The sequence below is a fragment of the Myiozetetes cayanensis genome, unplaced genomic scaffold, assembly GCF_022539395.1.
Source record: "Myiozetetes cayanensis isolate MyiCay16 unplaced genomic scaffold, myiCay2020 scf1, whole genome shotgun sequence".
In the NCBI taxonomy this organism is placed as follows: domain Eukaryota; kingdom Metazoa; phylum Chordata; class Aves; order Passeriformes; family Tyrannidae; genus Myiozetetes; species Myiozetetes cayanensis.
In genome coordinates this window covers 74,237,615-74,251,773 of record NW_026086604.1, presented here as the reverse complement: position 1 = coordinate 74,251,773, position 14,159 = coordinate 74,237,615, and the positions used below count along the sequence as shown (strand labels likewise).

The 14,159-nt window shown below is 40.0% G+C and overlaps 1 protein-coding gene across 1 annotated transcript in view; it reads left to right on the top strand.

The window, feature by feature from the left end:
- MYO10 (myosin X) overlaps nt 1-14,159 on the top strand; it is a 167,117-nt gene that overhangs the window by 81,046 nt on the left and 71,912 nt on the right. Inside the window, exon 4 of the mRNA XM_050316122.1 lies at nt 9,487-9,674. Within this exon, the coding sequence (XP_050172079.1) occupies nt 9,487-9,674 (188 nt within the window). The remainder of the gene's footprint in view (nt 1-9,486; nt 9,675-14,159) is intronic.

Genomic DNA, 14,159 nt, shown 5'->3' with positions numbered 1-14,159 from the left:
GATATCAGTATATAAAGTGCTTGGAGGCAGAATGAAACAGATCTACAAAATTCTATATAAAACTATTTCTCAATTGTTCTAGAGACAGCGCTCTTTAGTGCTTCATTTACCATCATTTTTGTTTTCATTTGTGTGTGTTTGCTCTGAAAAGCCCCTTCGCCTTCCCAAGATGAATTTGTAGGAAGGAAGAAGATAATTTTTTTTCTTTTCCTTGCTGGAGGGTGAATTAGACCTTCAGACAGCTTTGAAAGACTCATTTGAGCATTGTGCAATAACAAAGCAGGAGGAAGAACTAGTGTGTGGCCACAGGCCATTTGAAATGAAGTGACAAGCCATGAGGTCTCTGCTCTTTGTGGGGCCTTTTCTGATTTGAGCTACAGCTTGCCTGGTTAAAATTAATCTGTGCACTTATGCACACAGATTGCTACAGTCTGATGTGCAGACTTACATTCACATGCTGTATTGCTGCCCATGAAAATAACAAAAATCAATGTCTCATTCTGATCGATTGTGGTTTTGTTCAAAAAATAATGCCTCTGTCTGCTTGGCAGTGGTGAAGGGAGATACTCTTCTGTAATTGTTTATGTAAACAGTCTATGCACAAAAGATCATTATTCTGACATCTAGCAGATTGGACTGCTACATAGATTGCATTGTGTTAGTCAGCAAAAAAGAGCATATAGAAACAAGGAGACTTGGTCCTTTTTATACAGGGGAAAAACTGCTAGAAACCTGTCAAGTTCTTAAAGAAGGAAAGATGTCTACCTGACGTCACTATTATTGTCTGCTGTTTTGGTTTTTACCTTGGTTGTAACAATGCCCTTTTATCAACTTTTCTTTATATTGGTTTCATATTTCTGAACTGGATTTTTTTTTGTGTGTGTATGGATTCAGGATAACACTTGTAGGGTTTCCTTGGGTAATACCCATCCACATGGGGCTCCACATGTTCAGTATGAGAAAATCCCCATCCACATGTTCAGTAGGAGAAAATGAGCAAGCAAAGAAGATGAGGTTAAGCTTTTAGTGTATCTCTTAACAATCAGAGAGTTGGTCACCATCTCTGAGCCTTCTGTGGAGCTCAGCAGAAAGGTGTCTGCCTGTGTGCACTGTGCACTGGCTTGGATATTTACACTGGCAGCTAAGGTGACCAAAACCTAGATTTTAATTCTTAAGAAAAAGACAGATCTGGACAGTTTCCTTTAGCTTCCTAGGACAAGGACTCTCTAAATCTGCATGGCTGAAGCTGTAGGAGCTGGAAGGATTCTCTTAGTTTAGAAGTTAAGGTAGCTGGGTTACAAAGTACTACTTTTATCATGAAGAGATAGCATAGCCTCTAAGGGGCTTGGGAACAGGACAGTGTTGCTTAATACTCTTGTACTAAGGAAAGCTTAAGGTCACATTAGTTGGGTTGAAGGGTCAACATAACAGACCAGGATGCATCTAACAGGGTGTGCTGTTGTCCAACAGTTGCCTCTGATCATCTGAAATCACATATTTTAAAATAATCCCAAACTATTCCAAAATCTTCCTGTGAACTGTGCTAATGGAAAGAAGCATAAAACTTAGCTTTAAAAATGCCTTGGTCTGCTCCACCTTGGATCTAATCTGTGCTCAGCACAGAAATGGAAAAGGCCACTAGGGAGGTGGTTGATAGAAAGAAAAGGTTGCTGCAGCTTCCATCATGAACTGAAACTGAGCATGAAGCTGAGCACTGTGAATGTGCCTGAGAAGACACTTTTCATAAACAGTGACAGGGAGGACATGTAGGAGGTGCGTCTTGGCTGTAGGTAGCTGTCTGTTGGCAGTCGATCTTCGTAGGGACATTTTCTGTCACATTCTGGTTCCCTTCTAAAGGTCCTTTCCTATGGATGCTAACTCTTGTATTTGTAGTGTGGCCTGCGTGTTTACAAACAACTCATTTTACAATCAGTTCTACAAAGGACCTTTGAGCAGAAAAAAGGACAGGTTTGGGGTCATAACATGGTGTGCATTGACAAGGAACACAGAGATACAGAAAAGCAAAGCTGATTCTAATTTGGGCGGTTGGAAATTCACCATGAGTCACCAGACATGGTGAGGACTGCAGGAGCCCAAGCATGTAAAGATGATTATAGAGTATGACATTTCCATCTTAGAAATGGCTTGATCAGTTGAAAACATTTAAAATTGTAGTTCAGTACTTCACTTTGATTATGGTTTTTAAGAAAGGATGTTGGCTTCGGACATGAGACAACTGGATTCTATCCCACTGAAATTAACATGAGACTAGCTGAAAGACGGGGTATACTTACCACAGTGAGGATAAATCAAGGTCCTACTATGAACAACAGTACTAATCATCATCCTCTTCATGGCATACCATTGCCCCTTCTTCTCTCCTCTAAAAAGGACACCAAAATATGGCCCAGCCATCTTTTGCATTTTTATGCTGACGTGTATGTAGTGGTAGACCTAGTTGTCTTTGCCTTAAAATAAACTCAGTCGTGATTACCTTCAATCCCTTTACCTGAGAGGACTGGGAATCATAGAGGCCATATCTGCAGTGTGTAGCAAACTCTTTTGTTGCCAGGTTTTGCATCCTGACACCTTGAAATTTGGTGTTGAAAACATAAAAAAGTTTGATGGCTACTTTGTGGTCTCTCAAATGTTGCCTGCCACTGCATGTTTTGTGAAAACACTGGTAATGTAATTTGGTAATAGTATTGTAGCCATGATGACGTGAAGGTAAGTGAGATGTGCAAGTTGTGTGGAACAGTGATAAAAATCTTTTCCCATGCATTGTATAAAAGTAACATAGAAGTAGCTTTGAGGGGAGCCAGCTGTACTGCAGTTTTATTTGAAGTTTCTCATATAAAGTTTAAGCCCAGAAAATAATACTGTTTGAACAAATTGTCAAGTTGATACCAATACCTCATTTAAAAAAAAAAACAAAACCTTTTACTTTTCAGACACAGAATGGGTTCCTTAAGTGACTCCACGAAAGTCAGGAGTTGCTCAAAAACAACCCAGAACCTTTTTTTTTTTTTTTTTTTTTTTTTTGAGGCATTTGTAAACATGCTTTTCTTTCTGTAGTAACATAGATTTTCATGTTACAAACCAGAAAGGCTTCAAAGTGCTCTTAAGAGAGTTGTACAAAGTCTTGTTTCTCAATGTTATATATATATCCGTAACAAAACAATCTTAATTTTATATTTTATTTGTTCCAGCATTTCTAGTTGCAAGTTGTAAAGAATATTTTGATTTTTGGTGTCATTAAGAAACATAATGATAGAGGAGTGCAGTGTTGTGTTCTTTTGCCTGCTTTAATAATGCATGCAGTTTTGGTGTCTGTTGTGATTGTTGATCAAAGATTTAGTTCAGGAGCAGCACACAGTACCCTTTATCAGGGTCCTCCAGCCTGCTCCTGTCTTCCCTACCCACCCTCCTTGTAGCATGAGATATGCAAAGCATGAAAGAATTGTGTGTCCTTCCCCGCCCCCCTCCCCTTTTTCATTTATTTATTTATGAAAGAAGGAAGACTGGGATGTCCTCAGATGATAGAAATCTGGGAAGTACAGAGGAATAGCTTGATGTAGAGGGTGAAGGGAGGTCATGAGAAAAGCAGTCTGGGATAAATTTAATGACCTCACTTGGGAAAAACGAGCTTGGGTAACGCACAGAAATCATGAAGGATCCTCAGGAATAGCGAAGTTATTGTGGAGAAGTCTTGATATAAAAGCGAAGAAGTGGAAGGTGAATGGTTGCTGGATATGGAGCAAACCTGAAAGGATATACCCAAAAATTCTAAAAAGCATCTGTGGAGGGGAAAAGATGAAGAGAGAGGTGGCTCTGGTATATTTAGTATGTTTGGTTTATGACACTAATCAAGTGATTGCATTAGGGTATTTTTCTTTTTAATTGCATTTTGTTTATAGAGAATCTGAAAAAAATTTGAAGGGGAAATTTCTTAATCTAATTCTTCCTCTTTCAATCTGAAAACTTTTTCTACATAGGAAGGAAAGACATTTCAAACTGTATTTCATTCATCCATTACAAACTGGTTTCCTGTAATTTTAAGCTAACTTGAAAAAGTGTATTTTGATCCATAAAACTTCTTACATCATTTAGATTTGTTTGGCATCAAACTAAAGTAAACTGATTGTGTCTTTCTTAAGAAAAACCCAAAACTCTCTCGTGTTAGACAGGACTACTCTAACCGTGTTAAGTTTTGCTGGAGTATTTCTGTGGGTATCACAAACTCTTTTGTTGCCAGGTTTTGCATCCTGACACCTTGAAATTTGGTGTTGAAAACATAAAAAGTTTGATGGCTACTTTGTGGTCTCTCAAATGTTGCCTGCCACTGCATGTTTTGTGAAAACACTGGTAATGTAATTTGGTAATAGTATTGTAGCCATGATGACGTGAAGGTAAGTGAGATGTGCAAGTTGTGTGGAACAGTGATAAAAATCTTTTCCCATGCATTGTATAAAAGTAACATAGAAGTAGCTTTGAGGGGAGCCAGCTGTACTGCAGTTTTATTTGAAGTTTCTCATATAAAGTTTAAGCCCAGAAAATAATACTGTTTGAACAAATTGTCAAGTTGATACCAATACCTCATTTAAAAAAAAAAACAAAACCTTTTACTTTTCAGACACAGAATGGGTTCCTTAAGTGACTCCACGAAAGTCAGGAGTTGCTCAAAAACAACCCAGAACCTTTTTTTTTTTTTTTTTTTTTTTTTTGAGGCATTTGTAAACATGCTTTTCTTTCTGTAGTAACATAGATTTTCATGTTCCAAACCAGAAAGGCTTCAAAGTGCTCTTAAGAGAGTTGTACAAAGTCTTGTTTCTCAATGTTATATATATATCCGTAACAAAACAATCTTAATTTTATATTTTATTTGTTCCAGCATTTCTAGTTGCAAGTTGTGAAGAATATTTTGATTTTTGGTGTTGTTAAGAAACATAATGATAGAGGAGTGCAGTGTTGTGTTCTTTTGCCTGCTTTAATAATGCATGCAGTTTTGGTGTCTGTTGTGATTGTTGATCAAAGATTTAGTTCAGGAGCAGCACACAGTACCCTTTATCAGGGTCCTCCAGCCTGCTCCTGTCTTCCCTACCCACCCTCCTTGTAGCATGAGATATGCAAAGCATGAAAGAATTGTGTGTCCTTCCCCGCCCCCTCCCTTTTTCATTTATTTATTTATGAAAGAAGGAAGACTGGGATGTCCTCAGATGATAGAAATCTGGGAAGTACAGAGGAATAGCTTGATGTAGAGGGTGAAGGGAGGTCATGAGAAAAGCAGTCTGGGATAAATTTAATGACCTCACTTGGGAAAAACGAGCTTGGGTAACACACAGAAATCACGAAGGATCCTCAGGAATAGCGAAGTTATTGTGGAGAAGTCTTGATATAAAAGCGAAGAAGTGGAAGGTGAATGGTTGCTGGATATGGAGCAAACCTGAAAGGATATACCCAAAAATTCTAAAAAGCATCTGTGGAGGGGAAAAGATGAAGAGAGAGGTGGCTCTGGTATATTTAGTATGTTTGATTTATGACACTAATCAAGTGATTGCATTAGGGTATTTTTCTTTTTAATTGCATTTTGTTTATAGAGAATCTGAAAAAAATTTGAAGGGGAAATTTCTTAATCTAATTCTTCCTCTTTCAGTCTGAAAACTTTTTCTACATAGGAAGGAAAGACATTTCAAACTGTATTTCATTCATCCATTACAAACTGGTTTCCTGTAATTTTAAGCTAACTTGAAAAAGTGTATTTTGATCCATAAAACTTCTTACATCATTTAGATTTGTTTGGCATCAAACTAAAGTAAACTGATTGTGTCTTTCTTAAGAAAAACCCAAAACTCTCTCGTGTTAGACAGGACTACTCTAACCGTGTTAAGTTTTGCTGGAGTATTTCTGTGGGTATCAGCACTCTCTGTGAGCTCTTGAACCTTGTTGTTTCTCAGTGTTTGAAGAACTCTGGGATGATTTCAAGACACAATCAAATTTCAAAACCAATCAAAGAATTGATGAAAAATCTCTTCCTTTCTGAAGTACATCTTTCATTTTAATTCTTGTGGTGCCATTGCCTTACTCAGTGTCTAAATAAGAAGATACGGTTTGAACACTTAATTTTTCAAGTCCTTGTAGAGGATCAGGAAACAATCTGGTTTTCTCTTTTTGTGCTAAAAGGGGTAGCAGGAATGTCTGTGGCTTGTGAGCTAAAGTGTTTTGGGAGATGAATTATCAATATCAAATTTCAGTAAAAATTTGAAAGTGTAAAAATAGCCCAACCTAAAATATGGTAATCAAACTGCTGCACTGGGACTCAGTCTGAGTAATTCAACTTCCATTTATTCTTTGGTTTAAATAAATACATTAGTGGTGATCTGATAACAGGTTGTTACCAAAATAGTTCGAGAGTTTGTGTGTGGTTCTGTCTGAAGTGTCAAGTCAGTCTTATGAAGGGAATAGCGAACTGTCTTGTTCACTGCCACAGATTTAAGGGGTCAGGCTTGTGATAGGACTTCTTGTAATAGTATTTTCCTGAAAAAAAATCTGAAACAGGTTACCTAGAGAAGTTATGGATACCCCATTCTTTAAAGTGTTCAAGGCCAGGTTGGACGGAGACTTCTGGAAGATTTGTCTTCTAATGTGAACTTTTAAAATAATTGGAATAGTTTTTAATAATGATGCTGCTTCAGCTGATTGATACCTTGCTGAACTACCTTGAGTAAAGATGGAACTTCCACATCTCCTTAGTCCATGCAGATGCCTAGTTGTGGCTATACCTGTGTTGGGATTGTGACACTTGGTAGGTCATAAATGTGATGCACTACGTGTATGAAGAATATACCTTTTTTGTGCTCTTGCCTTGGGATGAGGAACCTGTTTTTTGAAGGCCTGAGTTTGTCCTGTCTTGTGTCATTATAATTTGGTGATTTGAGCACGTATTTAACTCGTCGTGCAGAGATAGTACATACTCAGAGCACCAGAAGACTGGAACACAGAGTTGCACCTGTGTCAGTAGAGGTTGTGATTCTTCACGTTTCTGCTGAAAGAAAAATATATAGAGAGGGAATTTTTAAGTAGTCCTAAGGACATGTCCTAAGCATAACTCCATGAGGTGATTTAGGAATTGTTTTCACCAGTATTGTTTCTGCTATTCACCAGGTTTCTGTTATTGCCATAATACACTGCCTGTAGCCAGCTGACTTCATTTAATAAAAGGACATATATTATTCTCAGTAATGACTAATATTCTGGAAGCATTTCTATAATTTTTAAAAAGTTATGCTTAAGCCATGTGGAAGACTGCCTCATGTTAAACGAGTGTGTGCAGAAGTGGGCTGTTGGCACCTCTTCTGATATTTACTATTTAAAATAGGAAAAGCAAGAAAAATTGCTATGTATAGCCCATGATGATGCAGTGCTTTACCACAGGAAGATGTTGTTTGCACTAAAGCTGTAGAGTCATTGCTTCATTATAAAGTTAGATGGTGTCATGTTTCATTGGGATTTTTTATTTGTTTCTTTGCCATGGCATGCCATGCAGTTGTGATGGTGTGCCTCCAGTTACTCTTTTCAGAAGACCTCAGACAGACTCTAATAAGGTAAAGAAGAAGATCTGTAGCAGTCTGTTTTATTGGTCATACTTATACTGTAGTAATATAATTTTAAAAAAGCCTCTTGAAATTTTGCCTGTGCAATCTGTGCTGAAATATGCATCAAACACAGGAATTTTGTTTTCAGATACTTCCTTATTACTTATTTAAGAACCCAAGAGGGGTTGATCCCGGGAAATTAAGCTGTTGTCTCAGTGCTGTAATTGCCCTGCGATACGATCTTGTGTTGAAATGGTATCTCTCCTCTAGATGAAATCTTCTGAGCTATTGCACAGGATGGTGAGGGTTATAAAACACACAGATTGAAAGTTCACCGCTCTGTTAAAGGTACTTGAGTTACACTGAGAAAGGATATTCCCCTTACAGCTAATAAAATTGTCATAACTTCAAGGACACCGCTGTAGTTCCCTTACCAAAAACTCAAAGCTGCAATTTGTGTCGGGCCTGATGGAGGGCAAACAGGTGGATAATGGGGAGTGTAACAGCAGGGCAACAGTGAGAAAGGAGAGAGCTGATACACGGTGATAATTGCATGTTAATTAAGGAGAAGAAGCGGGAGGCTGGTAGTTGCAGGCTCTAAATGCTGTGGAAGAGGCTGACGGAGAGGAAAGGAAAATGTGGTCCCTGTGTCTCAGTGAGTGCCCTCATGGAGGCTTGTACAGAGAAGAGGGAAGCTGCAGGAGGAGCACGTGGGGCTGCCTTTCTGTGTTGTGCAAGATGCTGCTCGCCTCATCCATCCCTTTCTGGGTAGGGTGCTGTGGAGATGAAGAGAGCGCCAGTCCTGCTGTCAGCTTCACAGCTGGCTCCTGTCGGCGACAAGAGGGTTGACTGCTGATGAGGCATCTGTGTGAACATGGGGGCTGTGTTACAGGGCTGGAGGCTGCGCAGCCTGGCTCTTCTCAAGTCCAGAGCAGGGCTGCTGAAGCCAGGTGTCAGCTCCCTGCCTGCAAGCACAGAAAGGGTGTTTAACAAAATGAAATCAGTATCAGAGCAGTAACACCGCACACACCATACAATATGTCAATTAATTTCATGTGCCACAGAAATGTACTGGAAATTCTGGAGACAGCAGGCCTAATGTTATCTCCTACCTCATTTTAATGTGATTTTATTAGAAAAATGTATTGAAGTTGTTGGAGGGTGAGTGAGAAAGAACAGCATTCCAAACAGACTGTTACAAACGATCAGGTTACCACAGCTGAATGAGGTAAGGCAGTGGGAATGGGCATAAACTGCTACCTGAGTGATTTTAACTGATGCGTTCTCTAATTGTAATGGGATAGCAATGAATGCCTTATCAGGTGCCATTGTGCATCAAACAAGTAATAAATTAAGTTACAGAAACACAGTGTTTTGGGAGTATCTGCCAGTTCACGTGCTCTTCTTGGAGATTGCTACCATATAATTGCTAGTGTCTACCATACTGTCTGATACTTCAGTTTTAAAAATTAGTAGTGGAGAAGGACTTACATGAAAATACAGACTTTTGCACCAATATTTGGGACACAGTCAGGTTTTTATAAGTTCAGTGAGTCCCTAAGAACACATGAGAAGCAGCTGTAGACCAGTGCTCAGAGGCGTTACTGTGCAGCTGTAAGCAGCATTAAGGCAGGGATTTGTATAGCAAATGATTTCTGTTTTTTAGGTGGGGTAAGCATGAGAACACAACAGAGGTGGAAACAACTTTTGCCCAGCTGTTGCTTTTCTTGAAAGGAGGAAATCAGGGGAAATTACTTTCCACCTTTATCCAAGGACCGCTACAGTTTTGCAGACGCGTATTTGTTGTTGATCTGTTGTTGATCATTTCAGCAGAGTGTTAATCTGTTCCAGCCCGTGTGTAATAACAACTCTGGGGGGTGCTGTGTGCTTGCAGACCTACATTGGTTCGATAGTTGCCTCTGTGAACCCCTACAAGAGCATCCCAGGACTGTATGACTGCGCGGCTGTGGAGCGATACAGCAAGCACCACATGGGAGAGATCGCACCTCACATCTTCGCTGTGGCCAACGAGTGCTACCGCTGCCTTTGGAAGCGCCATGACAACCAGTGTATCCTCATCAGGTAAATGGCAGCTGCTGCTGCTCTGGTTATCCCTGCCAGTGAGCCTTCTGAAGGGGATTTGGAAGCATAGGTTTGGACCACGTGTAGAGGAGAACTCCAAAAGAAATCATGCTTTTAAAACAGCAGAGCTTCAGAAGAGTTCTGAACTTGCTCTTTATTGTTCTGTGAACCTCTAAACAATTGTTCATTTTTCTTACACATCTTAAAATTCCATTGAGTGAATAAATCTAATACATTTTTGTGCATTTTTACTACTTACCTATCTAATGTTACCCTAAGTGCTTTCCCACTGGTTTAAGCATCCCTGTGCAGCTCAGAAGTTGGTCACCACTAGACTCTGATTCCTGTATGGAGAGAAAAAGAAAAAATAACCCACCACTCTTGAGAAAAGCAGTGAATAAAAATAGCAAAAGACAAAACCCTCCACTATTTCAGCCACTTAATTCTGCCTGATTAATCTTCCTTGCCTAATCTTGTTGTGCTTTAATTTAATGGTGATTTAATAGCTTCCTGTTTGATCCACTAGTGTCACTGGTATTCAGAATCTCACTGCTGCCGAGTATACGGTGGGAGCAAGTTGGCATTTCAATAGCTTCTCCCTGCTTTCAGCCCCTCCTTCCTGCTGGCTCCAGAAGAGCTGAAAATGCAGCCAACTCTTTTCCCATTCCCTAGCCTGCCAGCTCAGCTGCATTGGCTCACACACAGGCAGGGAAGTGCCGGATCAGGAGGAGCAGCTCGGTGGCGATGGCAGCGTGGCACCAGCCACCGGACTCTGGGCAGGGGGTGATGATCAGAGGGGTGAGAGAGTGCATATTTCCTCTCCCTTTCCTCTCTTGCCTTCACAGCTTTTTTGTGATTAAGCCCATTCGCTCTCACTTTCCTGCAGCACAAAGTTAAATGTGTAGAGCTCTTCAGATGCAAGTTGACACGATTTTGGCTGTCTCCTGACCTCCACAGGAGCCCTTGCGACAGCTGTGGAACTACGGCATGGGGCAGTCAGGGGGACAGAGAGGGGATAAGGCAGAGTGAGAGCAGCAGCTTTTGCAATAGGCAGTTTCTACTGACATTTGAGATAACAGGCCAGGGTGCGAGGGGGATTTGGTGCATGAGGCTCAACACCCAGTCTGTTGTTAGAAATTTGGATCAGATGCAACACAGCCAAGTCTGGTTCCAGCTTTCTAGCAGGCTCTCAGGTTGCAGTGCCCACCTGCCCTCTCCACTAGGCAGATTCTACCTGGCAGTGGCACAAAGCTGGAAAGGGGTGCTGAGTGTGTTTTTTCAGCTTTCTTTAACTTTTAATTTAATTATTTAATTAATAATTTAACTATTTTTCCTTTTTATTATTTAATACATAGTCCTGTACATGTAAAGTCCAGGTGACAGTCCAAGAAAAAATGTAATGCACAGAAATCTTTATTGTGTGAAAATAGCTATCCTGGAGTTATGATTTCATGTTTTATTTCCAGGTAGCATTGCTTGTGAACAGTCCATATACCCAAATTTAGGGAGCCAAAATAATTTCTGGTGGCCTTGGGTACTTTTGCCATTCTGTATTGGCCTAAGTATTTTACCTTTCATTCCAGTTCCCCATAAGCTGACAAGAGAAAAGCAGGTTATGTCCTAAAATGGACATAAGCAGAAGTCTCTTGATGTTCCAGAGGAGTCTCCGGCAGTCTCCGCTCTGTAAACCATATGCTTTGATACAGATAAGCCATAATATGGAGAAGTTTTGCATTAGCAGTCCCTTTGAAAATTGTTTGCTGTGGTCATGGATTAAAACAATGATTTGAAAAAGTTCAATATTTCAGACAAGTACCACAGTACAACCTTATAAGGGTATCTTGTTTCTACAGAAATTGAGAGAATGTGCAATTCAAATAAAAAGTCAACTCTACTTCTGTAAAACAGTATTGTCTACTGTATCTTTGAAGGACTCAGAACAGGATTTTTTTAAATTACTGAAGGTTTTCTGTGACCCTTATGAGATTTAGGAAAGTCCCTGTGGTCATACACCTAACTTAGAGCGTAGGAGATGAAGGTGTAACAGTGTGCTTGGCAAATTCAGCATCCTGGTCATTCCCGCATCTTTACTGGCTTAGCAGTAAGTAGATGTTGCAACAAGTAACTTTCTTGGTTACTAGTGGCACTTGAAAAAAATGCTCGAGAGGAGCTCTTTAGTGTTTGACTTCTGACAAATATTCTGGTCTTGTATTTTATGTAAGAGATGTTAAAGAGGAAAATTTTGTTGCATCACAAAACCACAATAATTAAAAAGAGTACTAGTGTAGATTGCTCGTGTAGGCTTCACGTTCTGATCGGCAGTTTCACCTGCTCCTGACCTTGGGATCTAAGCACTCGGCAGCAAGTTGTAACAACCCCGCAAGGGAAGGTGCTTGGAACTCTTTCCTATGATCCTCTGAACTTGAAGTGCCCCCTGCTGGCACTCGGAATTAGCTCAGCTTTGGTTTGGAGCTGCTTTCTTCAGGCATTGAGTTCAAAAACCTCTGAAAAAAGCTTCTAGTGTTTTGAGATATTGATATTGGGATATTTGTCTGGCTGGGGGGAGGATAAGCGGGTTAAGGCTAGAACTTGAATTAAAAACTGTCATCATAAAGAGTGGAAATATAAACATAAGACCATTTTTCCAGTATAACCACCCAGACCAGAGGCGAAAAGGAAGGAAATGCAGAAGAGATTATATTAAATGGAGTCACTCAAAGATGCTTAATTACTGGTCTGTGTAACACAGGCATTTTAATTCATGCTAATGTTACATAGAAATGACTTAGCAGCCTAAAATGTCAACAAAATAGCACACTGAAGAAGCTGGTACATGAGAATATATACACGGTTGTGAAATAGTATTTTCAGTCTCCCAGGCTAAAAAGTGTTTATCTGGCTATTGAAATAAGGTTTCCTTGTAAAAGACAAAAACATCCACATCAATGAATGCTCAGTTTTATGTTCATCTGAACCTTACTGCGGGGTGCAATTTCATTTAAAACAGGGGGGAAAAAAAGCCCACCATGTTAAAAAATAAATAACATCTGATTTTTCAACTGTATGCCTCAGCAGGAAAATGGAGTCCATCTTACTCAAGCAATAGCCAAACAGCTTGTCTGATGTAGGGAAGGGAATGAGTTCCCCAAGAATGGCTGATGTTTACAAGTTGGGACCAAGTTCAAACCTCCACCCTTTTATTATAAGAATAGCAAGGTAACTTTTTGGGTCATTTGGTTTTTTTGCTGCTCTGTTTAAGGTGATCTAGTCTATGCAGAAGCAAACACATGCACTTCTTTCAGATACAGTAGCAGTTGATCCACTCCAGAGCACTCAAAAAGAAGTGTAAAGCAGTCGAAAAAACCAGCAGTATTCAAGCTGAAAAACATTCAAGTCAGTGCTGTGAGTGGGAAATCACTGCCTAATAGCAGTTTGTTCTCTCTTGTCATCTGATGGCCTCACAGTTTTTGCTGTTGTTCAGCTTGAAAACCAAACTCCTTATGTGGAGCCCCAGACTTGTGATGTGAAGATGTTCTTATGAGACTAACACACCAAAACTCAGATGTGCATTTGACAAACTATATTTGCTGAAGGGGCTTGTTTTGTCTGTGTGTATCTGTCTTGGGGTTTTAAAGGCAGTAGACAGAACAGAGAAGTGATTTAGAGTAGCATTATGCCCTTCAGAATGAGGAGTCTCTTCCAGTGACCCCTGTTTCCACTGCGGCAGTCGGGAGTCCAGGCTGCTGTGCCCTTAGCACGATGCCCTGTGTAGAACGTGTCACGGAGAAAGCCTAAAGTTCTAAGTGGGCGCCTTCTGGGTTGCTGTCAGACTTAATATGTTCACAGTACTGAGGACAGTGATGTGGAACAAGCTGGGCACTTAAATTCATGGGGTGGAAAGGTTGCTGGAAAGGTTGCACTAAAAAATTCACCCTTTTACTGACCTTGGCAACTTCTTGTAGGTGTAAGCTTTCTAAGATCTCTGAAAGATTGATCCCACTTACCCCACTGTTAGTGTATGTACTGGAGGTTGAGTAAATGACTTAAAGTTTAGCATGCTTGTTCTTGATTTTAATTTCATAATAAAACCCAGCTATTATTAAAGTGTTTTGTAAAGAAAAAATGTAGAGCCAACTTGTTATACATAAAATTATGGGTCTTGAGCTCAGCAACACCAGCCAGTGATGACATCTTACTGTCCTGCCAGAGAGCTTCAGGAGCCCACCCACTCAGTGCTAAGCAGTAATTGCAAAACTAAATAGGATGGAGCAGTTACTATTAAATGAGTAGAGAACATTGGGTAAATCCTTTCCTTGGATAGATCCAGACTTTGTGGAACTGGAGGTAGTTCAGAGGAAAACAAAGAAAAGCAATCAAAAATATAACATGGCTCTGTATGTGCGAAAGGCTAATGAAGGCAGGCAACTTGAGTTGGGGCTATCCATCAAGTCAGGCATGTCAGAGATAGTGCTGGGATGAGCTGTT